The 24,448-nt window shown below is 38.6% G+C and overlaps 1 protein-coding gene across 1 annotated transcript in view; it reads right to left on the bottom strand.

Moving 5' to 3' along the window:
* Window positions 1-24,448, bottom strand: part of LOC121735819 (inverted formin-2) — a 70,746-nt gene that overhangs the window by 11,745 nt on the left and 34,553 nt on the right. The window contains exons 2-6 of the mRNA XM_042126781.1: window positions 19,267-19,298; window positions 4,179-4,283; window positions 1,570-1,650; window positions 1,023-1,182; window positions 148-181 (exon numbers count right to left, since the gene is read on the bottom strand). Coding sequence (XP_041982715.1) covers window positions 148-181; window positions 1,023-1,182; window positions 1,570-1,650; window positions 4,179-4,280 — 377 coding nt within the window. The 5' untranslated portion in view covers window positions 4,281-4,283; window positions 19,267-19,298. The remainder of the gene's footprint in view (window positions 1-147; window positions 182-1,022; window positions 1,183-1,569; window positions 1,651-4,178; window positions 4,284-19,266; window positions 19,299-24,448) is intronic.

Here is a 24,448-nt window from a genome sequence, read left to right as displayed (position 1 = left end):
TGGAATACAGAAGTTCTTAGGCTCTAGGAACTTACGAGTCGCAGTTTATGGTAAAAATTTAAGAAATCAATGCACCTTTAATAACGTTAGGAAGCAGTTCATTATATAAATCTATAAAATATGAAAGAACTTAAAGTCCTTGCTTACCTCAAATTGCTCAACGTTGGTAGTAGACCAAGACCTGAAAGAATAATAAGATATCAATCAGGATTCTGCGTAAACAAAATATGAGATGAGTAAAGATTTCTGAGAGCAGATACATCATAAATGAAGAGGTGGATGTTACTAAGTTTGATGGGATTCATCTGATGGGACAGGTTTAATCGTCTTGGCATGTTGGGTGTGGTATTGTACCATTATTAAAATTGTTTCATAGGCCTACGTTAGAGAAACCAACGTTATTCAGTCGTTCTACGTCAGGTCAATCTTAGTGTTATATCCTTCACCTGGGCTTGACACAACCCGATCGTATTGCAATGGTTCGTTATCAGCTTCTGAATCATCAATACCGCGTTGTCCGCCAGTATAATTTTGATAATACGTACGGAACCACAGAAACCGTGACGTACTCAATGCGTAGAAACGGACCCCTTTTTCCCGTAGTGATTCCCCCTTTATTCGGACATTAATGTCACGAAAATTTGTCTGTCTCCCGCTTTGCTTGGGGAGGGAAACTGGATTTCTCCTACTCCTCCTACCTTTCTTCTGATTAATTTCGTTGCGGGTCCCAAGACAGATTTAGCTTGTCCCTCGGGCATCCCTGAGATCATATCAAAGGGTTTTCGTGATTGGTTACCACTGTTGATCCTGGCGACACAGGAGTTGCAGTGGTGGGAATGTGTGGTGGGCCATTTGCCTTAACGGGCAAATGGCCCACCACACATTCCCACAAAAGCTTCTGAATCAATTTCAAAATCAGATCAGTAGCTTAAGCACTACGGTACAAAGGCGCAGAGGTAACATACAACCATATACGGTTGAAATTACCAATTCTTTTGGCTTCGTTCCTTCTCTCTACTTACCAATAAACTCGTTCCTCACGCGGATCCTGTCAGGCAGTCTTGGTGCGGAGATGATGAGGCAGTTGACGAAGGCCAGCAGTGCTGTCTTGTAGTCAATGGTGGTGGCATTGGCCAGCTCCTCCACCACCACCTTGAGACGGTAGCGGTCACCTTTGAGAGCCTGGAGATAAAAAAGTTTGGTAATGGTAAACTTTTAAAACAGTGGTTTTGCAATTGCAGTAGGTACCAGTTCCATAATATCACGAGGTCAAAGCTTAAGATTCAGCAAGAGCAACGGTATTCTTTAACTTTTTTGCAGTCCAGTGCCGAAGCTTCTTGTTTTCAAATTTAGTAAGAAGCGACAGCTGATCGTCTGCAAAAAAGAAAGAAGAAACCGTGCGTTGGATCAGCACACATTGATGTGCGCCAGTCGTGAAGGACAAAACTTTTCAATATTCATTTCTTCTTGTTGTGTCTCTTGAAATGATCTTCTTGCTGTGTTATATGAACTCATAGTTTTTGTTGTATTATTATTTACACTTTGTGCCTTAGAAATTGTATGTCTTACCTTATATCTGTCTAGTGTGTCGACGGCTCGAGCGTATCCGTCCGCATTGTACACACACAGCGCAGACAGCAACTCGAAAACCTGGGAATATCAAATTCATACATTAGATTACATTAACATTAGGTCTTCCTCCTTCAGATTTAATACCACATAACATATTGGCTAAATATCGACCTTCGACTTCGACTACCCGAAGGAAGAAAGAGTAAAGAGTTGTGTTTATTAATGATAAACACAACTTTTATACGTGGGAGAGCCATGCTTCGGTACGAATGGGCCCGCTCGACCGGATAAATACCACGTTCTCACAGAAAACCGGCGTGAAACAGCGCTTGCGCTGTGTTTCGCCGAGTGAGTGAGTTTACCGGAGGCCCAATCCCCTACCCTATTCCCTTCCCATCCCTACCCTCCCCTATTACCCTATTCCCTCTTAAAAGGCCGGCAACGCACCTGCAGCTCTTCTGATGCTGCGAGTGTCCATGGGCGACGGAAGTTGCTTTCCATAAGGTGACCCGTTTGCTCGTTTGCCCCCTTATTTCATAAAAAAAAAAAAAAAGTAAAGAGTTGTGTTTATTAATGATGCTGGTAAACTCCAACTACAATAATTACTAATCTCGCGCTAACTCATACACACGCATCAAACTACGCTACTTTTCGCTGATCTGTTCGGTAGAGTGCACTCGTAATAATATCGTTTTAGTTTTTATTATTCGTAGCTTTTCAGTGAGACTATCAAAAAAATATTTCAGCTCTGTCAAACACTGTTGAATCTTTGAAAGAAATCTATTATAAGATTTAAGTACTACTATTAAATGATTGCGTAGCCAATTCTATAGAAGTAAGGCATTTGGATATGTATGTGTCGCAGCCGACAGGTTTAAATAGCCGTTCAATCAAACAGCTAGCCCTTTGACTGAACAACGCCATTCAATCACACGGCTATACGTCGTTTAGCCGACTTGTTGACTACAACGTTCAACACTACAGCTAGACGACGCTTAGCCAACTGGTTTGTTTTTGTTTTGGCGGGGGGCTGCGCCCCCCGAGCCCCTCTTTTGTTTGACGGCGGTCGCTGGCTGCTGCCGCAGCACGCTCGCTGCGCTCGCTCGGCTCCCTCTGCGTTGTGGTCTAAGTTCTAACCTAACCTAACCAACTTTTGGACTTTCTGGATTGTGTTTGTTTTTGTTTTGACGGGGGGCTGTGCCCCCCGAACTCCCCTTTCGGGGGAGGCTGCGTCCATCCATTTCATAATCCCGTAATTTCTCCTCGAATATTTGTTGAAATTTTAATTCACTCTTATGTGCCTCCACAATTTTTGTCTCTTTAATAACACTTGTAACTTTTATTAACTACTTTATTTCCGAAAAACAACCACAAACACCAACAAACACCTGCTAGTTGACGCCATATTGTAAATAAAACGCACCTAGCGCCGCAGCGGTGCGCGCTGAACTACTTCAATTAGACGGCGGCTTTTGAATCAGCTGTAGTGTTGAACGTTTTGAGCGACTAAAATATTCAATATAAAAGCTAGACGTGTGATTAAATGGCGTTGTTCAGTCAAAGGGCTAGCTATTTGATTGAACGGCTATTTAAACCAGTCGCCTGCGACATATGGATGGATTAGTAGCGATGCGGTGGCAACAGATATAAAATAATAAGGATTATATAGTTCTTTGGTCTCTTAATTTATTACGCTTTGACCTGAATTAGGCCAAAACGTGAAAACGCCTTAGTTGTAGGGATTAACGGAATGACCGAGTATTATGTTTATGTACGTGATCTTCAACTACATAATTTAGAATTGTTAGGAACTTAAAGAAATTGGAAACCACTGCTCTATTGGCTTGGTTTTAACTTTAAATGCATTGTTTTTCAATCGTCTTCATGATGCGACCCCCTCCAGTATGAAAAACATTTCGCGACCCACTACCCTTAGCTTTTTTAACATGTATACGTATGATTATGAATATTTATACCTACTTATCTTTTGTTAAAATTTTCTACTCAATATAAAAAAAAAACCTTATTGTTTTTTTATGAAATAGTTTTCTCGACCTCTGACAACCCCGCACAATGCTGGAGGTTTATAGCTATTTCATGAAAGTTGGAATTAGTGTCTTCCACAACCTTATTATTAAGTACTAGTTCTGTTGGTTAGCCATGGTAAGTAAACCGGTGGTAGGACTTTTTTTTTAAACGGGCAAAAAGGCCCACCACACATTCCCACCACTGCAACTCCTGTGTCGCCAGGAATCAGGATCAACAGTGGTAACCAACCACGAAAACCCTTTGATATGATCTCAGGGATGCCCGAGGGACAAGCTAAATGTGTCTTGGGACCCGCAACGAAATTAATCAGAAGAAGGTAGGAGGACTGACGAGTAGGAGATATCCAATTTCCCTTCCCAAGCAAAGCGGGAGACAGCCAAATTGTAATGGCATTAGTGTCCGAACAAAGGGGAAAGCACCACGGGAAAAAAAAATGCCTACATCATACAACTGACATTTATTTATTATAGTAACTTGTGGTAGGCCCCATGTAGACGTTCTAAAAGTGTTAACTTTGTTAACCTTTTAAGAAATAAATATTTTGATTTTTGTAGTACCTGTTTCTTAACAGCTGGAGTGGGGGACGTGAGCGCGGCGGCGAGCTTGCCCGCGTACTCCGCGTGCTCCACTATGTAGTCCAGCCCCACGCGGCTCTCCATCGTCTGGAAAACGAAAAATTACATTGAAACACTGACTGCTAAGAGATGACGCAACGCGCCGTGTGGACTGGCTCTAAGGGAATAAGCATACCGAGGTAATATGTTTCAGAAGCCCTTAGGGTTATATCTAGTGTTAGGCTGAAGCTCAGAGCTGAGTTGTGATGAATGTGTTTTTAAAATCATTTAATATCTCTGCGCTTAAGGGGGTGACAGACGTGCGAGTAAGTACGCGGACTTATGGCTCGACGATCTTAATCGCCTGTGCGTCAGCAAAGAGCCGCGAGCCTGCATGGTAATCCGGAGTGAGCGATTCTCGTGTGTCACCGACGCGAGCCGAGTAAGGTCGCGAACTTAAAATACGCGTATATAGCGTACTTTAAGTTCGTACGTCTATCAGGCACTTTAGCAAAATCAAGTAAATGAAGGGAACGGAACAAGGGTAGATTATAATTTTGCACCCCCTAGTTTCGCCTAAGAAGCCTAAAGTTGTGCGTAGCCTAGGTATCCTAAAATGATTATGCAGTGAATACGCTCTACAATGTCCTTGTCTAAGATATTTCAAAAGACGCTTGAAGGACCAAAACGTATACCGTATTTATTGTGTAACTCTACCTATATTTCTATTTCCTAATCCTACAGTATCAATTTCCTAAATTCTTTCTATAGTAATTTTATATGAATCAATTATCGCAGACATTGCGACAATGATTGCTAATTATGCTAATCTAGTTTCCTGCCTCCCCACCTCCCCCCTTCCCCACTTCCCCGAGGCGAGAAATTCTCGAATTTCGTCGACAATTCGCCGGGTGTCCTTAGCTCAATGCGATCAACATACCTGTTTGATAACAAGGTATGGGAGGTAGCGATTTAAACTTTGTGCCTGTCTTTCTCTATGAAATCATAATATTTTAGATGAATTCTTAAAATAAAATTGAAAAAGAATACTAGAGTTGATCCGGCAAACGTATTGCCATATAAATTAATATGTGTACAATATTTTACTCAGGCTTAATGTTATTATTTCAGACTAGATGATGATCCAATGCAAATAATATCCTTTTCCGAGCCGCAAAGTATCTCCATATCTTTCAGCAAAATCGGTTCAGTGGTTTAAGCGTAAAGAGAAATCTGTTATCTCTTCAGACAGACAGACAAACACATTTTGCCATTTAATATTACTAGAAGTATGAATTTTGTCATCTGCTGAGCCCATTATACCTCTATATTCTTGAAAAATAAATATTGATTGAGTAAAAGTTTTAACGACACAATTCGTGATGAATGATGATTATTAAAACGCAGACCTCTCGTACCTTGTACCTCACAGCGTGCCGCCCACGCCGGCGCGGGCGCATTGCGCAGCTACCTGTGCCATCTGATAGTGTGGATAGCTCCATCACGTGTAGATATTTAGAACCGTTATGATAGAGGAAACATAAGCCTTATCTTTCAAAATACACGTTTAAGCCCCCACGAAAAAGAGCCTACTCTTTCAAGTTTTAGCCCCGGTGAAAAAGGGGGATGGTAACAAGATTGATCGTTTACGTATCTTTCCGTTTGTGATTGTGTCTGGCCATGGCATCGCAGCAACGAGTGAAAATTTAATCTAGTTATTAAGCTATAATTTTGCATATGAACGCGACGCCTTAATCAAGAAACGAAAATAATCCTAACACATCACCTAACGTCGTTTCAGTTCAACAGACTTTGTTTGTGTGCGTGCGACTAGACGTACTTATGCGTGTAGAGTGTAGACTAGCTATATTTCTATGCAATACTTAACCGCGGCAGTTCCTCAATACCACTAGTTTTTTAAAGTGGACATGATCGCGAGTATCAGCTGTCCCATAGCTGGGCAAAGGCCTCCCCCAAAGTCTTCCATTGCATCCCGATCCATCGCAGCCGTAGGCCAGCCTGGCTCTTATTTGTGTAATTCTAACTTATCCCGTCATCTTTTCCAAAGCCAGCCACTTTATTCTTTTATTCTTATAATTTCATTATTGCTAGTTAGAGCAGTGTTCCGCAAAAGTTGGTGTGCCACAAAAAATGACATTTTACCTACATATTCCTAGTTTATAAGGACCAAAAAGGCAACATCTCAGGACGATCGACGAAAGGAATGGGAACTGGGAACAGAGCACCCCGGCCTACACGCTGATTAATTTGTGTTGTACCTCCAAAAACAAAACACAAAAAGTTTGCGGAACACTGAGTTAGAGGGCTAAAGGATTGAGCACACTGAGACGGGCCGTGCCGGGGCTCAGCGTGCCGGGGCTCATCGCAAAAATCCGCCTCCATACAATTTGTATGGAAGCGGAAATCCGCTGCGCCCCGACACAGTGTGCGATACGCGCATCCAGTGTGCTCACTCCTTAAATGCAATATTTAGGTTCTATATAAGTCGTATATAACTATAGGCTGATAGGTACTCTCTGAGTACTGGTTGCTAATATATATTCTGTGGTACTGAGAACACCAGTTCTGCGAACGAAACCCGACGCTTATCGTTCCGTTGAGTGGCGACAACCGATACAGCAGCCAGCCAATGTCAAAACATTGCGATTCTTAAAACTCGACTTATAGACTATAGTCACAACTCACAATAACTATACTAACATCTATTAAGACTATTATTATCTTATATAAATATTAAGAAATTTAAAAAAACCCCCGCGAAAACAACTTTAAAAAGTAATGAAATAATATTTACTGCCTTTAAGTTCAAATAATTCCTAACTTGTGTAAAGTAATACCTATTTTAGTCCATAATTATTGTTGTCACAGTGTGTCGGTGACCGCCAAGTAAACTGCAACCTACAACCGCCAAGTCGCTGATTATACCTATCTCGATTCAGATCGCTGTGAATTATTGATCCTTAAGAGGATACCACAGCGGCTAGAGAAATGAAAAAAAAGTACGTGTAATATCTATAGCTGTCTCCCTTACCTCAAGCCTATACCGCAGAACGCGATAGAGACAACTGCAGAAAATCCAGAAAATCAACGATTCGTTGTCCCCTGATTCCTTCTCCAAAACTTAACCGATTTAAGTACTTTTTTCATTAAAGATTAAAAAAAGGCTTGAGCTGTGTTCCTATGTTTTGCTTTTTTTGTATAATCTATCCAAATCTGTTTTCTGGACGTTTGAACACAGTGGAAAATCTGGCCATTTTTTTGGGTTTTTGAACGTTCATATCTTATTTAATAATTAAATTATGAAAAAAAAGAAAACATAGGGACATTGTATTAGTGGCCGTAGATATTCAGGAAAAAAATTATAACTCTACTAGCATTATCCAGGGAGGAAACAGGGGACAACGTTTGTATGGAAAAAATGGCGGTGTGGAATCCTCTTAAGAGGAGTCCACACCGCCCTTTTTTCTACTACTACTAAAATGTCCCTATGTTTTCTTTTTTTTTCATAATTTAATTATTAAATATGATATGAACGTTCAAAAACCCAAAAAAATGGCCAGATTTTCCGCTGTGTTTAAACACCCAGAAAACAGATTTGGCTAGATTATACAAAAAAAATAAAACATAGGAACAACTCACGCCTTTCTTTAATCTCTAATGAAAAAAATTACTTAAATCGGTTAAGTTTTGGAGAAGGAATCAGGGGACAACGAATCGTCGATTTTCTGCAGTTGCCTCTATCGCGTTCTGCGGTATAGGCTTGAGGTAAGGGAGACAGCTATAGATATTACACGTACTTTCTTTTCATTTCTCTAGGTCCTGGTGTATCCTCTTAAACTTGTTAAGCGAAATCAAACATCTACATTAGTGGTCCCCCGACACACCTTGACAACAATTATGGACTAAAATATTACTTTACACAGGTTAGGAATTATTTGAACTTAAAGGCAGTAAATATTATTTCATTACTTTTTAAAGTTGTTTTGGCGGGGTTTTTTTTAAATTTCTTAATTTAATTTTATTTCATACTTTTTAAACTTGTGTTGGTTATAGTGAAGAATAATTCCTATCAACAGAATTATATTCTCATGATTACCATCTATCACTGTCCTTTTCGATGAGGCCGTTAATATGAGCCCAAATATGAAACCTCCACTTTGGGTTCATAAGAAGCTCGGTACCTATAAAATCCAGGTGATGCTGCAGCAGCAGCATGTAAATATTTACTGTTTATACTTTATATACATCTTACTGGCTGTCGCAATTAAAATGAGCCCAAACACGAAACCTCTGCTCTAAGTTGGCGAGGAATTGGATATCCTATTGATTACCAGGTGATGCTGCAGCACCAGGTCAACTTTCCATTATTATGTGTATACGTGTATATTCACAAATGTCACCAACCAGAATGAAATATAAAACCCATCAATCGACTACAAGTTGCTAACGGCCTTTCATGAACCAGATAAACCCTGATTGTCCAGCACTGAGCAGGCTGATGATGATGAATTATAGCTAAGAACACTCTCGATCTTGTCAGCTTTCAAACAAAAAAAAAACTAGATCAAAATCGGTCCACCCGTTTGGATGCTACGATGCCACGGACAGATACACACACAGACAAACAGACAGACAGACAGACAAACAGACAGACACGTCAAACTTATAACACCCCTCTTTTTTGTCGGGGGTTAAAAATGGATTTTCAAATGTGTTAGTCGCGCTAAAACTCGAAAACGGCTGAACGGTTTGGACTGTTTTTGCGCCTAAGCCGCTGAACCGATTTTGATGAAAATTGGTGTGCACATACTTTGACTCTCGTGAAAGGACATAAGATAATTAGTGTCTTTAAAAATGTACGGTTACTGCGTTATAAAATTTCCTATTTTGCGCCTAAACCGCTAAACAGATTTTGATGAAACTTGGTATGGAGATACTTTGAGTCCCGGAAAAGGCCATAGGATCCTTTTTGTCTCGGAAAAATGTACGGTTCCCAGGCGTTAAATAAAATGATTTCTGCTTATACCACTACATGGATTTTGATGATATTTGGTATGCGTTATGTATCGGAAAAGTGCGCGCTTCCCGCAGAGTGCTCTTATGTATCGCGCGTGTGTATTTGGGCACTATAAAATTACTCCTGCGTAACTGGGCTGGTTTCATTGAAACCAGAGTGCTCTTGTGTATTGCGCACACACTTGGGCACTATGATATTACTCATGCGTAACTGGCCTGGTTTTATTGAAACCGGCCACCGCCCCGAAATCGGTGTGGGAGTTTTTTTATATATTATAATTACCAGCATTGGACATTGGGCATAATTATTGAAATACTCGTTAGTCTAATTGAATTATTAATCTAATTGCAAACTAAAATAATTAGAATTTAGAATACATTTTATACATATTATTGTTAATCAACTTACGGGTAATTTCAAATGCACAATTACTTCATCAATCTAATTAATTTGTAATCTGATTAAAATTACTAATTACTTTTTGCCCAACTCTGCATGTGATAAACTAATTATTTCTACATTAACTAAATTTAATCAAAATCGGTTCAGCAGCTTAAATTTTCCATGATAAATAATATTATCCTATGTCCTTCTCCAAAACCTTACGTAATATCTACATGTACTCAATATCGATATCTTATGCCAAATTCATTGTTGTTGACTGCACAGGAACCGTACATTTTCCGGGACAAAAAGTATCTACTAGGTCATTGTAATTGATTCAAAGTATCCGCATACAAAATGTTATCAAAATCGGTTCAGCGGTTTCAGCGCAAATCATTTTAGAAACATACTACATAAATGCTGTACACAAAACCTCACTTACAGGAATAAGCATTAACCATTTTTGTACTCTAGAATATGCCACAGTGGGTTTTCAAAAAAATGGATTTCACTGTCGTAAATCTTATGTTATAAAGAACAAAACTGCATTATTAACTCAAAACCCGCTTAACAGCAGCCATATAAAAATGGATTTTCAAATGTGTTAGTCGCGCTAAAACTCGAAAACAGCTAAACGGATGGGCTGATTTTATTCTTAAAATAATCCTCGAAGTCCAGGGAAGGTTTTAAAGTGACACGAAGTTCACCGGAACAGCTAGTCTTATATATAAAAATGGATTTTCAAATGTGTTAGTCGCGCTAAAACTCGAAAACGGTTGAACGGATTGGGTTGATTTTAGCCTTAAAATATTCGTAGAAGTCCAGGGAAGGTTTTAAAGTGACACGAAGTTTACAGGGACAGCTAGTAATATTATAAAGTGGAAGAGTTTGTTTTTTGTTTGAACGCGCTAATCTCAGGAAGTACTGGTCCGATTTAATAAATTATTGCAGTGTTAGATAGCCCATTTATCGAGGAAGGCTATAGGCTATATTTTATCACTAAGACTAATAGGAGCGAAAAAATAGAGGAAAATGTGGAAAAAACGGGGGGGAAATTAATTGAAAGGGCTAATCTCAGGAACTACTGGTCCGATTTGAAAAAAATGTTCAGTGTTAGATAGCCCATTTATAGAGGAAGGCTATACGATATATTTTATCACGCTAAGACTAATAGGAGCAAAGAAATAGAGGAAAAAAACTTCTGAAGCAATTTTTATGTTATTTGGCACAGATAAGAAGTAGACAACATGAAGGATCATATTTTTTGCTATTTTTTGTGGACTAATTTGTCTGTAAAGTATCTTATTTACGCGGGTGAAGCCGCGCGGAACGTCTAGTAACATTATAAAGCTGAAAAGATTGTTTTTTTGAACGTCTCTGGAACTATTACTACCCAGATACTAGTGGTTCGAATTGATAAATTATTCTTGTGATGGATAGTCCCTCTATCGAGGACGGCTTTATATTACGCTGCATGGATATAGATAGAGTTTAGAAGAATAGAGAAGAAAACATAATATTGTAGTTGTATGTGGAACATCAGAGGACATATTATAACTACAAGTATTTTCTCTTCTCTATTCTTCAGTCGAGAGAAATAAATAGCTATTGACTTAGATAATGGCTTAGATAATAGAGGCCCAATTCCCTTCCCTATCCTCTCCTATTCCTTTCCTACCCTCCCCTATTCCCTTCCCTACCATCCCCTATTACCCTATTCCTTCTTAAAAGGCCGACAACGCACCTGCAGCTCTTTTGATGCTGCGAGTGTCCATGGGCGACGGAAGTTGCTTTTCATCAGGTGACCCGTTTTCCCGTTTGCCCCCTTATTTTATAAAAAAAAAGATACAGAAGAAAATCATTTCTTAGGATTTAAGAAATGATTTTTTTCCTTTATACACGCTTTAATTCTTTATTCACATAAAAACATGGAGTAGGTACTTGGCAACATAGCTAATTAGTACAGTTTTTGTAGCAAAAACCATAAAAACGGTTGTTACATAATAAAACGTACGATTCGTCCGTCTGTACGTCGGCCTCGCCCCGCCAACACCATAGCCTTATACGTACGAACCATGATTTAGTTGTACTCTACACGATGTTGAATTGCTAGATACAACAATTTTTTTTTTTGTTTTAGGACCGTTCTCCTTAAAGTTATGGAGCCGAAAGTGAGTCAACAAGTAGGACACAATAGAGAATATTAAGTAAACGGTAAATGTCGGAGCAGAGGTCGTTACTAGCACACACAACAACCCTCTTAAAAGGCCGGCAAAGCACCTGCAGCTCTTCTGATGCTGCGAGTGTCCATGGGTGACGGTAGTTGCTTCCCATCAGGTGACCCGTTTGCTCGTTTGCCCCCTTATTTCATAAAAAAAACTGACACAAAAGACATGATCGCGGCAATATTTACGGTTCCCGCGTGAACTTCTTAGCAACGGAGTTGCAGGCAACATATTTTTTGTACATAGGGAAATTTCACAATTCCTGGATTGGAGATATCGGCCGGGGTATGTGGGATTCCCCTGGCGTCGATCTACCCACTACAACTCTACCGCAACTCTGCCAACGACCGTACACATTGCATCGTGCAGGCCCATCGCGACATCCTGTAGCCTTGCCTGTTAGGACGAACACCGACCGGCCATATTGCCATGAATACTTGCGGCAGTAACGACGCGAGTGAACGTTTAACACTCAGCCCTCTATGTACTTGCCACGTCGGGCAGCAGCAGCGGACTAGGGTTGCCAGGCGTCCGTTGCTTTTTGATTGCTTGTCCGGCCAAAATTAAGAGGAGTCCGGCTTTTGTAGAGCTTTGAATCGATAATTTTATATGAAAATCTAATATTTTTAGAAGGTTTTACACCTAATAAAATGTAAAATTGTATGTAAAATTGTTTTTAATAAAACAGAAAATTACGAACGTATTCCTACACTAAAAGTTGAGATTCTAAGTACTCGATAGCAGGACTTTTTTGTACAAATGTCCGGCCAAGCTGGCTCCTTTGTCCGGCTTTTTGGCTAAGCGACCTGGCAACCCTAGGCATGAAAAATAGCAGCGCGAGTGACTACATCCTCGCGCGGCCCACTTTCCTGCTAACTTCCCTGCCCAACAGGGCTGAATATAAACGACGCATACCATTTTATTGGTGGATCTACGTTCCCACATCAATGTGCCGGAGCAGTGCACCGCGGCCTTGTACCGCCGGTTTTGTCAAACGCGAGGTCCGCCCGACCCTGCCGCGGTAGGCTTTTAACAAATTAATCACTATACTATTACGAAATTGAAACGTTTGTAGGATGTTTGTAATAGTAATCTGGGTGCTTAAAGAAGAAAGAAGGAAAGAAATTTTATTTGGTAAAACATTAAGTAATTGTACATTAAAAATAATCAAAAACATTTCAATACCAAGTCTTACCACACTTACGGACTGTTTCATCACTTCCTGATAAGTGCCGGATAGCTATCCACAACCTATCTGAGAAATACGATAGAGAACAGCGCTTGCGCTGTGTTTCGCCGAGTGAGTGAGTTTACCGGAGGCCCAATCCCCTTATCCCATTATTCCATTATTGATATATACCATTATTGATATATTCAAAGATGTATCAATAATTGCAATCGCAGCACCATCTGTTCAACTGTGACGAAGTGAAATGTACAGACAGACGGACCAACTTTTTTTCTTATTATAACTTATGGATGTCTTAAGTCTTAAATTTTGTGCATTTTCAAATACCGTAGAGTTAGAGATTCATAAACGAAAAAAATCTTATAGTTCCTTTAATCTTTTAGTAATTTTTTTCTAACAACGCCAAAAACGGAAATAACCATAGATACTGATGACTGACTAAGATTAGTATAGCTTAGTCATCAGTGGAAAATCTGTATCTTGGATTTTCCAAGCTTTGGTATACTTACCGAAAAAAGTATTTTTCTAAATTATTTGTCAAAACTAAAGAAAAATACTATTGATTTTCCAAGCTTCCTATCCGGACTTACTAGGTCTAAGGTTTTCCAGATTTTGCTAGTTTAAAGTAATCTAGATCAGGTATTTTCCGCTAGTGCACAAACAGGAAACATTCTAGACTAAGGGCGTTCGGTGTGTGCCCTTACCATATTAGGGCTGGCCCTGCGTTGAGGCCGAAACTCAGATGGCGCGACCTTAAGGGTCACATGGCCACGGTCTGCAATTACACCGAATTACAAAATGGCACGTTACGCCAAATGGCACGTTGCAGTATACTGTGCCATTATTTAATCTTATGTTTTAAAGCTATAATCTACTTTTGTCAATAGATATTGGATATAACATGTAAATGTTAAAGAGGTATAGATTAATCATTAATAGATATCGACGGCAACTCCGTCGATTTGCGGCAAAATTTGTTTATCGCGCACCGTACTTTTTCTGCAACAAAATCCTATCCTTTCCCGTCTCTCAAAGTATCATATATCTCCATACCAAATTCGTTAACTAGTTCGTTGAAAAGTTTAATCGGTTCAGCCTTTTAACACCTCCATCGTGGGTATCGCAGACACAATATATATTCAATTGTTATGCGGCAGCCGGCTAGGGATTGATGGGTTAAGCGTTAAAAGGCAACAGACATACACACAGACACAATTTCGCATTTATTATAATATTAGTAAGGATAAAAATATGCCAACAACCAACAACAGATGCACCAAAGATTTGCCCCAATACTGTGACTAAGGATACAACAAAACCCAATCTAAATTAAACATAAGTACTCATTAGTCAGTCTGTTTTTGTCTGTCGTTGACCTCGTGTCGGGTGTCATGTCGGACAGCGTGTCGGACAGTCGTATTGGATGTCGGATATCGGATCATTGAGCATAGAGTGATGACCTTTGGAATACCACCAACCATAACCACTTGGCATTAAAGAAGGGCTCTTGTGTTTAAAGCTACGATTTACGAAAAATAAACTTTAAGGTGAATGTGTCCCTATTATAGAATGCACTGTGAAAGTGGCAGCGCAAAAAAAATGATTTTTGTTTGCCGCTTTAACATAAAACTCGATACAGGATACTCATACAAACCCTTAAGTATAACTCTGTTTTATTACACCCTGTATAGTTCTTTGTGAAAATAGCGAAAGACTTTTGGTTTCTATGTTTCTATGAGAAATGCCCTGCCCATCGCCATTTTTCCTATTTATTTATTATTAAGGATTCTGTGCCTTTTATTTCGGCATCGAGGAATAAATAGGCAATGTACAGTTTCGGAGAAAAGTAACTGTGACATACGGACGGATAGACCTGCAGACAAGACGAATCTATTAGGATCTATCATCTATGATAAACCCTAAAAACCAGTAACTACTTTTCGTCGATGGCTAACAATTTGACGAATCTATAAGGGTTCCCGTTTTTTTCCATTTGGGTACGGAACCCAAAAAACAAATAACTGTCGTCGATGGCTTCCTACATCTTCGTCAACCACAAACATTTCATCATCATGTTGAAAGTATATCTGGCGCGATCGATCACAGGCAAGGCAATTAAACGATTTGCATACCGGTCAGATACCTGTCCGCACCATCGAGTGGAATGTGCAAGTGTTGGTCGTTGAATTCCAATATTGTTTGGTCGACTTTCGCAGGTTTTTCCGAAAGGAAGGGGTCACAGGGGCCATGACCCCCCCCCCCCCCCCCAAAATCTAAGATCAAATTGAAAAATCTCAAAATCTTGCCAAATAATAAAAGGAAATTTTTGACAATAAATTTTTGGTATAGTGAGTGACCCACTCCAAAATTTCAGGCTGCGACCGCGCCTGCCAAACCACTGCATCGATTTTGCTGAAATGTATAGAGACACGTTGAGTCCCGGGAAAGTGTTTATCCCGGAACGGTTCCCGCGCGGTAAACTATTTTGTTTATCGCGCGTGAACCGAACGCGGGTGTTGAGGGCGTCACCGCCGAACTTCGATATGAAGACGACACTAGATGATGATGATGCTGAAAAGTGCCGTTGATTGGTCAACTTTTTTACGCCTATGACTTCCTGATAAGTGCTGGATAGGCTATCCACAACTCTTTTGACAGATTCTCCATACTGTATCTGTCAAGTTAAGTGGTGGATAGCCTATCTGGCACTTAACAGGAAGTGGTGAAACAGCTCCTTAGACTCGCATTTAGTGGTGCCCAATTTTGACTCCGTTATGCCACAGAATATAATATGTAGGTTATGCTCGAATTGTGCTTGAATTTATTCTGTAGCCGGTGTAGCGCTTTTCATTGGCTAACTCAACATTGGCTGATAATAATTAACAACGCTATTGGAAAATGAAACTCCTCACAAAAAACCTAAGATACTAGGTACAGTGCGTCAAGAAAGTCATGACAGGCGGGAAAATTTTCTAAACGTAATCACGCTTAAAAGATGTATTTTTTTCTTTGTATTTTCACAGAGAACGCTTATTACATTTTAAATATTGTCACCTTACACATTTTTATCTCGAAGTAATAAAGTTCTCTTATTTTTTATTTCATTTAAAATTTTACCGCCTGTCATGACTTTCTTGACAGACTATATAATTACTCTTTTATAGGGTGAACATGACTAGTGATTGGACAGTACTAGTCATTGGACAGAGCACAAAAACACTACATATTTTATTAAGGTTGCTTTAAAAACTACCTGTTTTTCTTAAAAATCAGGCGTTCTATAATTACTTTAAAAACAGGCATATTTTATTGTGTTTTTATGATCTGTCCAATGAGTAGTACTGTCCAATGTACTAGTCAACTACCCTAGCATTTATTACTAGATCACCGAATTTTTTTCCGAGATGTAAAGTATCCTATAGTCTGTGTTTGGACATGGCAGTGCCCCAAACAAGCCAAATAATATTAGTAAGGATTCGTAGAACGCAACGGTCGTTCAGCCTCATCAGTAAATCACGACTGAGGCAGACAACGGTAACCAGGGTGACCATATTTAAATTACAGATCCTGCCAAACTTTGGTCAAAAGACTGCCAAATCCTGCCAAAGCCTGTAGTAAAAAATGCCTAAATCCATCTTTATTTACTGTTTTAAAATAAGAAATGTAAAAATACACATAATATAATATATTGCATTTTTTATAACATTAAACATTCGCATCGTCTTCTTCCATTTCTTCATCTTTATACATAGATTTGTTCATGCAATTCAAATTTTATTTTGTAGGTTCGAAGGAAAATTTGCAATCACTATGCTCACCATTCATGCAACATACATGCAACATGTTTGTTTATAAAATCAGCCAAGTGCGAGTCGGGCTCGCTCACGAAGGGTTCCGTACCGTTACAGAGAGAAATCAGAAAGTACTTAGGCAAAAAATTGTGTTTTTATGGGATCAAATATTTATTTTATTAAAATTTTATTATTATTAATTAAATTACAAAATATATAATTAAGGATTTTGGGAAAATTTAAACCCTCTTACTAATAAACGCTATAATATAAGCTTACTTAATACAGTATTTTGTCTTCTTCAATCCAATTAAAAATGTCACTTGTGTGACAGGCACAAAACACTGTTTTTCATAGCTTATTACAATTCATATATTATTTATATTACAATGCACATATTATTACTTATATTACAATTCATAGCTTATACTTATTAGTAAGGGGGTATGTGTTTAGCTGTTGCCATTATTGATTACGAGCAAGAAAATCACGATTGTTGTATGGGAGCCCCCCTTGAATATTACTTTTATTTTGATTTTGGTATTTGTTGCTCCGGTTGCTTGGTTTAGCGGCACAGGAAATACACAATCTGTGAAATTTTCAGAACTCTAGCTATAGCGGTTCTTGAGATACAGCCTGGAGACAGACAGACGGACAGACAGACATCGAAGTCTCATGAACAGGGTCCCGTTTTTACCCTTTGGGTACGGAACCCTAAAAACGGTTCCGAGTTTTTGTATTAATTTGGGAGAACATTCTTTCGCATGAAGCGTTGGTAAGCATAACAATCCCTTTGAAACATTTAAAATTATACTGTCTATTAGAATTTTGCATTCTGCCTATTGCACCCCGAAAATTATCTACACTTAAAACAGAATATGAAAGAAAGAAACAAAGAAAGAAAATAAATTTATTTGGTAATATTAATTTGTATTACTACCACCAGATTCTAATAAATCACTGACTTCTTTGATGCAAAAATAACATTTATTTTTCATACCCCAATCCTGCCAAAACCTGCCAAGTTTTTAAAACGTCAACCGATCGTCACGCCACAGGCCAAAATAAGACGCCAATCCTGCCAAAATGGCAGGAACCTGCCACATATGGTCACCCTGACGGTAACTGTCACAATAGTGACCGTTACCCAGCCCTAAGCTTATCGTAGGTCATCGTCACATCCGGTAAGCCAAGTGCCCGCTTCCGGTTAGTCATCCAGATTGGTAGGTCACCAAGATTGAGTGTCTGATTGCTAGATTTTAAGACGCCTATGCAATATTACTCTAAAAGCCGGCGTGAAACAGCGCTAGCGCTGTGTTTCGCCGAGTGAGTGAGTTTACCGGAGGCCCAATCCCCTACCCTATTTCCTTCCCTATTCCCTTCCTTACCCTCCCCTATTCCCTCTTAAAAGGCCGGCAACGCACCTGCAGCTCTTCTGATGTTGCGAGTGTCCATGGGCGACGGTAATTGCTTACCATCAGATGACCCGTTTGCTCGTTTGCCCCCTTATCTTATATCTTTTTATAAAAAAGCGGGTATATAATATTATTCCAATCCAGAGGATTACTTCTGAGTTCTGACGTATGTAGTAAACGAACACTGGAATGCACTGCATTGCATTCCAGTACATTCCAGTGCTCGATTCGGTCACTAGAAGCCATTCATGATAAAAAGATCCACTGTTACATACAGAATATGTAAAGTACCTTAATATTATAATATACAGGCTGTAACAGAAGTAAATAATAATACTTTAGGGTGTGTATATTGTGTCCCCTAAATAGAGTTCACTGTGAAGGTATTAGTGAAGTCTATCAACATAATATCTATCAATCTATTCAAGAATCATGATGCGGGAGCGCCTCTATCTTCGCTTTCGAAACTGGCGATTTTTTTTATGGAATAAGGGGGCAAACGAGCAAACGGGTCACCTGATGGAAAGCAGCTTCCGTCGCCCATGGACACTCGCAGCATCAGAAGAGCTGCAGGTGCGTTGCCGGCCTTCTAGGGGAGGGTAGGGAAGGGAATAGGGTAGGGTAGGGAAGGAAATAGGGGAGGGTAGGGAAAGGAAAAGGGTAGGGGATTGGGCCTCCGGTAAACCCACTTACTCGGCGAAACACAGCGGAAGCGCTGTTTCACGCCGGTTTTCTGTGAGGACGTGGTATCTCTCCGATCGAGCCGGCCCATTCGTGCCGAAGCATGGCTCTCCCACGTCATAAGTTTCTTTGTAAATAAACATGGGAAATATCCATAAATCGAAACGCTCTATCGCAAATGTGTGCCTGCCCTTATGGCACGAATGTAAGTCATGACAATGTCACAAAGACTTTTGTTACTATCCGTATATGGATGTCACCATATTCCACACATAGTCCTCGCCATGTATATGTGTATTATGTACTGCAGAACAGGTATTGAGGTAGTAAATCTTAAATATGTATTACCCTTGAGGGAAAATACTCACGTTCTCTTATTATCTTGTTGTCATTTGAGCACCTGAAACAAACAATAATAATTAGTAAGTTAGTTTTATAATGCTTTATGATATGAACTAAGTCATAGAAAGGTTGAGGGTGTGTATTTTCTTTTTTAGCGCTGCTACTTTTACAGTAAACTCTATGTAAGAGACACATACACCATAAAATTCTATCACTTTGTTTTGTTATACTCGCAGCACTAGCTGTATGTAAAGCTGAAGAGTTTGTTGTTTTTTGAACGCGCTAATAAGCCACAAGCCATCCCTCGCAGCCGCAGACTCGATCGCACAAAAAGTCTGTCGTCTGCGATCTCCCTAAGGCTTCTTTTTTACGAGAAAATGTACGGTTCCCGCAAAGCCACACGGAACGACTTGTGTGTTATATTATATGTGGAATTCCGACCTTCTTCAAGACATATAACTTTGACGGTTCCGCGGAAGCGATAGAGAGACCTTGATGATAGAGGACCGGTTTCTACCTAATTAACTATATCCTTACTAATTACTAATTGAAATTTCTGAATAGTCTAATACAAGGCTTTGCGGAGCCCTGGGGCTTTTATTTACACAAGCACAGATTAAGCTGTACTTCGTATATATATATATATATATATATATATATATATATATATATATATATATATATATATATATATATATATATATCTTACTATTTATATTCGTATATAAATAGTAAGAAAAATACACTTCTGCTATCAATCAGTGTCCAATTTTTTTTTATGAATTCAAAAACTACGTTTTTATTACTTCATGTTTATTTATGAATTGGTGGCTAATGGCTATACGTTTTAAAGAATGCACTCACTTTTATTTTTGGGATCCGTCAAAAATTTCACTTGAAAAGAGTTTGGCCACCAAAAAACAATTAGAATTTTTTTGGTGGCGGAACCTTTTTTCAATTGTCACACTGACATATAAGTTACAATAAGTTAAGTTTGACCTATAACACTGGCTATGTTATAGGTCAAACAAATAAAGAAAACATAGTCATTAGTCATCAGTGGCTACTAAATTATGTAACTGTGTAATGGCTTAATTGACACAGTTACCTCTGCGACCCTATATCGACCACTGCGGAAACCCACTAACCTTGGTGAAAAGATCGATATTTTATAGCTTTTTGTAGGAAAAATTGTATCAAGGTTAGGCCTTTAGCCTAACCTATGCTTTCTCAACGTGATGGAAGTTAGGTTTGACGCTAACGGCCGCGCTCAGATACATTTAATGATGATTCAGCTTCAATTTAATGAAGAGTTTGAGAGATAATGAATAGCTAAGTCCACTCTATGCAATTTCATCTTCAATTTTTACCCGACTGCCAGGAGGGTTATGTGTTTATGTGTATGTTTGTAATAGTCTTTATTACCTTGTATCTCCAGAACCGCTAAACGGATTTTCAAATGGGCATTGTCCAAAAAAAATCACATGTACTTTTTATATTTTTTTTTTCGTTAAAATAGGGTATTAGGAATATAAATTAAATAATTTTGAAATTCATTGGCTAGTTTTTTCTCAATAAATTTTTAAAGTTTCGCTCTGACGTCATCATCGGCGGCCAACTGACCTCTGCAGTATGTTTTAAATTTCCTTTCAATCTTATATTTTATAATGGCTGGTTCGTCAAATCCAAGTTCTCATTATGTGAAAGCTGATACGAGAAGCTTACCAAAAGTTCGAAACGTAATGTTGATCGAATTTATTGCTAATTTAACGCCATTGAAGGTCAAACTAAGGTTAAACATATTTGTTCAAAAATATAAGTAACTAATGGGTATTTTTTTCGTTTATATACAGAAAAACGATCACTGACCTTATTCCTCGAAATATTTTTGTAATGAGCAAAATTTAAAAAAAAATGGACAATCCCCATTGAGGTATCGTTAGATTTGTCTTAATGACCCACGTGTTCTTAGATAGGTGACATTTAAAAAAAAAAACAAAATGGCAGATGTTTGACGCCATATTGTAAGGTAAAAAAAATAAAAATTCTACCAAGCATATCGAGTGGGGTATCAAAATATAGGATTTTAAACACTGATTCTAAATATGTATATATAACTTGTAGTTTTAATATTAAATGGAACGATAAATCTACACTAATATTATAAAGTGGAAAGATTTGATTTTTTGTTTGTTTGGCTCCGAAACTACTGGACCACATTGAAAAATTTGGTTCAGTAGTTTCGAATTCTACATTATTTTTGCTGAACATGGGCTGAATTTTATTTTCGAAAAAAAAAGAGTTCCGTAAGATGTTTGGGTTCTTCGGACGCCAGGTGTAAAAATCAACCAGAAAAGTTACTTATTTTACGTACGCTGCCTAAACTATAAAAGATAGAACCATAAAATTTTCTAAGTATTTGTAGAACTTATAAATATCTACAAAAAAGTCCGCGACACACTATACGTATCTATGTCGAGTGAAGCACAATTACCATTTTTTTTATTTAAAAATCTTGAATTTTTTTGGACTACATTTAAACGCGTTTATTTTACTCATTCTTTTAATTCTTACCAAAATAAATTATTCCATCACTAAGTACAGTTTATGTAGATAATAATTGGTCTTTGAATGAATAAAATTGGACATTTGGTTTTGAAATGATGGTGAAATTAAAATATTACGATAATGCGCGTGCGGGAGGAAGACAATCTGTGCAGGGTTCACATGGATTCGATGTCTCCGGCAGAATTAGGTTTTGTTTCGTTCTTTTCAGTTTACATTTTTTGCAGTCGGGTTTTTTTATTTTTTATTAATTTATTTTATCGTCATCATCTTTTTATTCAACTTTCGTTTGGCATATTCAATAATTGAATGCGTCAAAATCCACCCGCGTTGGAAAGAAAAGTGGCATAGCGTCGCGGGCATGCCTCACGTGCGATTTACTGCACTATAACGCATGCCCTTGATGAACAAAAAAAGGCACAGTGTGGACAAAGCTAATGGGGCTTTTATGTCAAAAAAAATCTTAATTTAATTACAGTTGTGAGACTCGTTAATAGGTCTAAGCAAAAAACTTAAGTGTCATGTCTATGTCAACTATATCCCAAATCCCATACATTTGCATTTACAGCAATAGCAATGTACTCATATAGTGCTGCATCAAGATTTAATCATTACTTAACTTTAATTTAAACAGAAAATGTAAGGGATAACGTCAAAATCTTCATTACTTAAATCAAAGTAAAGTTAACTCTCTTAGTTCGGCAGTAAAATGTGAAAGTTATTTACACTTTTGGTGTCAGTAGTGCAGTTTTGGAGCTTATCAGTACGATAAGCGGTCGTTGACCCTGTGGATCTAATCTGCTATCATATTATAATGTTTCATAATCGCTTCCTGTTTTGATTCTGTAACTTCCCGGTACTTTTAAGCCCAAGATTTCCTATGGTGTTACGGAAAAATAGCATGTATTTTGTAGGAGTTAGAGTGTATAATAAAATGCGAATGGTTGATGATAAAGACAATTTTGTCACCAATTAAGTACGATAAAGAAAGCCTCTACAAAGTAGTGCAAAGTCGTGAATTTTTTACACCTTTAAATCTCTAATTTTGCAGAACGTTATTTTTTAACCCAAAAAAATTTCGTTGCTGCCCGCGACACCAAGGTCCAAGAGTGTCCAAGACCAAAACATTTCTGTGGCCCTTTATACAATTTAGATCTATGTTATTTGAACATAAAGTTCCTAAGAAAGTAACTCTTACATCGTCGTCATAAGGTCCAGTTAGGTGTAAAATAAATCTAAACAGCTTTTCCGCCATTAAAAACCGATCAATCACGAACAATGGAGCGACGTATTGTCAACGTCACTGTCAACTGTGACGCGCCGTCACTGTGACACTCCCTGTGACGCAGGGTTGTCACAAAATCCATTTCCATATTCCATACCAATGCTGCAATGTTATAAATACAACGAAAGTGTGTCTGTCACCTCTTCACGCCCAAACCGCTGAACAAATGCTGAAAGATATGCCGTGCCGTGTTTTTTCCATTATTTCTCCAAGGTTTACTATACGACTTTTGAAAAGGTTTTTAGAATTAACTTCTAAACTAAACGTAAACATGGATCTGTCACTTTCTTCCCTATTGTTATTGCAACACCAAACAAAACGGTTACCTTATTAGTTTGCGTTAATATATTTTTAAGTAGTGTAAAAAGGTCGTAAGACAATATAGATCTGTATGATTCATCAAAACTAAATAATAACCATTACTTTTTAAGCTAAACGAAAAACTAAAATTTCGTTTTCAAAAAAATTAACTATTAACAGTTGTGTCATCCCTATATAAGGGCGTGTGCACACCGGCGGTCAAGTGACACAATGACGCGCAGTGACGCGTGATCGCCGACAATGACGCCGCACCCTGTGTCATTCACACTACTTGTAGGGCCTAATGCGTCCTATAGAATAACATCTTTTAACTCTTATTCATAATGACTGTTCTTAAAACCTTCGTGAGTGAATTCACAATGGTAACCCTCAAAAGATTTAAAAAATAGGAATCCAATAAATGTCGGTTAAGTTTAAGTACCTTGATGACCGAGCTTTGCTCGGTATAGCAAACACTCATTGACTTCGTGTTACTTAATAACGCCATCTGCTGGTCGTTAAAACAATTAGTTGCTCGCAAAATAGTATTATTATTCGCCAATAGATGTCAGGATGAGTCATATTTTTCAGTTTATCGATTATCGATAAAACACGAATAAAAAGACATTTTCTGAAAATGATTCCTAGCTAGATCGATTTATCGCCCCCGAAACCCCCTATATACTAAATTTCATGAAAATCGTTGGAGCCGATTCCGAGATTCCAATTATATATATACAAATATATACAAGATTTATACGTGGGAGAGCCATGCTTCGGCACGAATGGGCCGGCTCGACCGGATAAATACCACGTTCTCACAGAAAACCGGCGTGAAACAGCGCTTGCGCTGTGTTTCGCCGAGTGAGTGAGTTTACCGGAGGCCCAATCCCCTAACCCCTACCCTATTCCCTTCCCTACCCTCCCCTATTACCCTATTCCCTCTCAAAAGGCCGGCAACGCACTTGCAGCTCTTCTGATGCTGCGAGTGTCCATGGGCGACGGAAGTTGCTTTCCATCAGGTGACCCGTTTGCTCGTTTGCCCCCTTATTTCATTA

Source organism: Aricia agestis, chromosome 18 (assembly GCF_905147365.1).
Source record: "Aricia agestis chromosome 18, ilAriAges1.1, whole genome shotgun sequence".
Lineage (NCBI taxonomy): Eukaryota > Metazoa > Arthropoda > Insecta > Lepidoptera > Lycaenidae > Aricia > Aricia agestis.
Note: the sequence above shows the minus strand (reverse complement) of the source record. Positions and strands in the feature narration are given on the sequence as shown.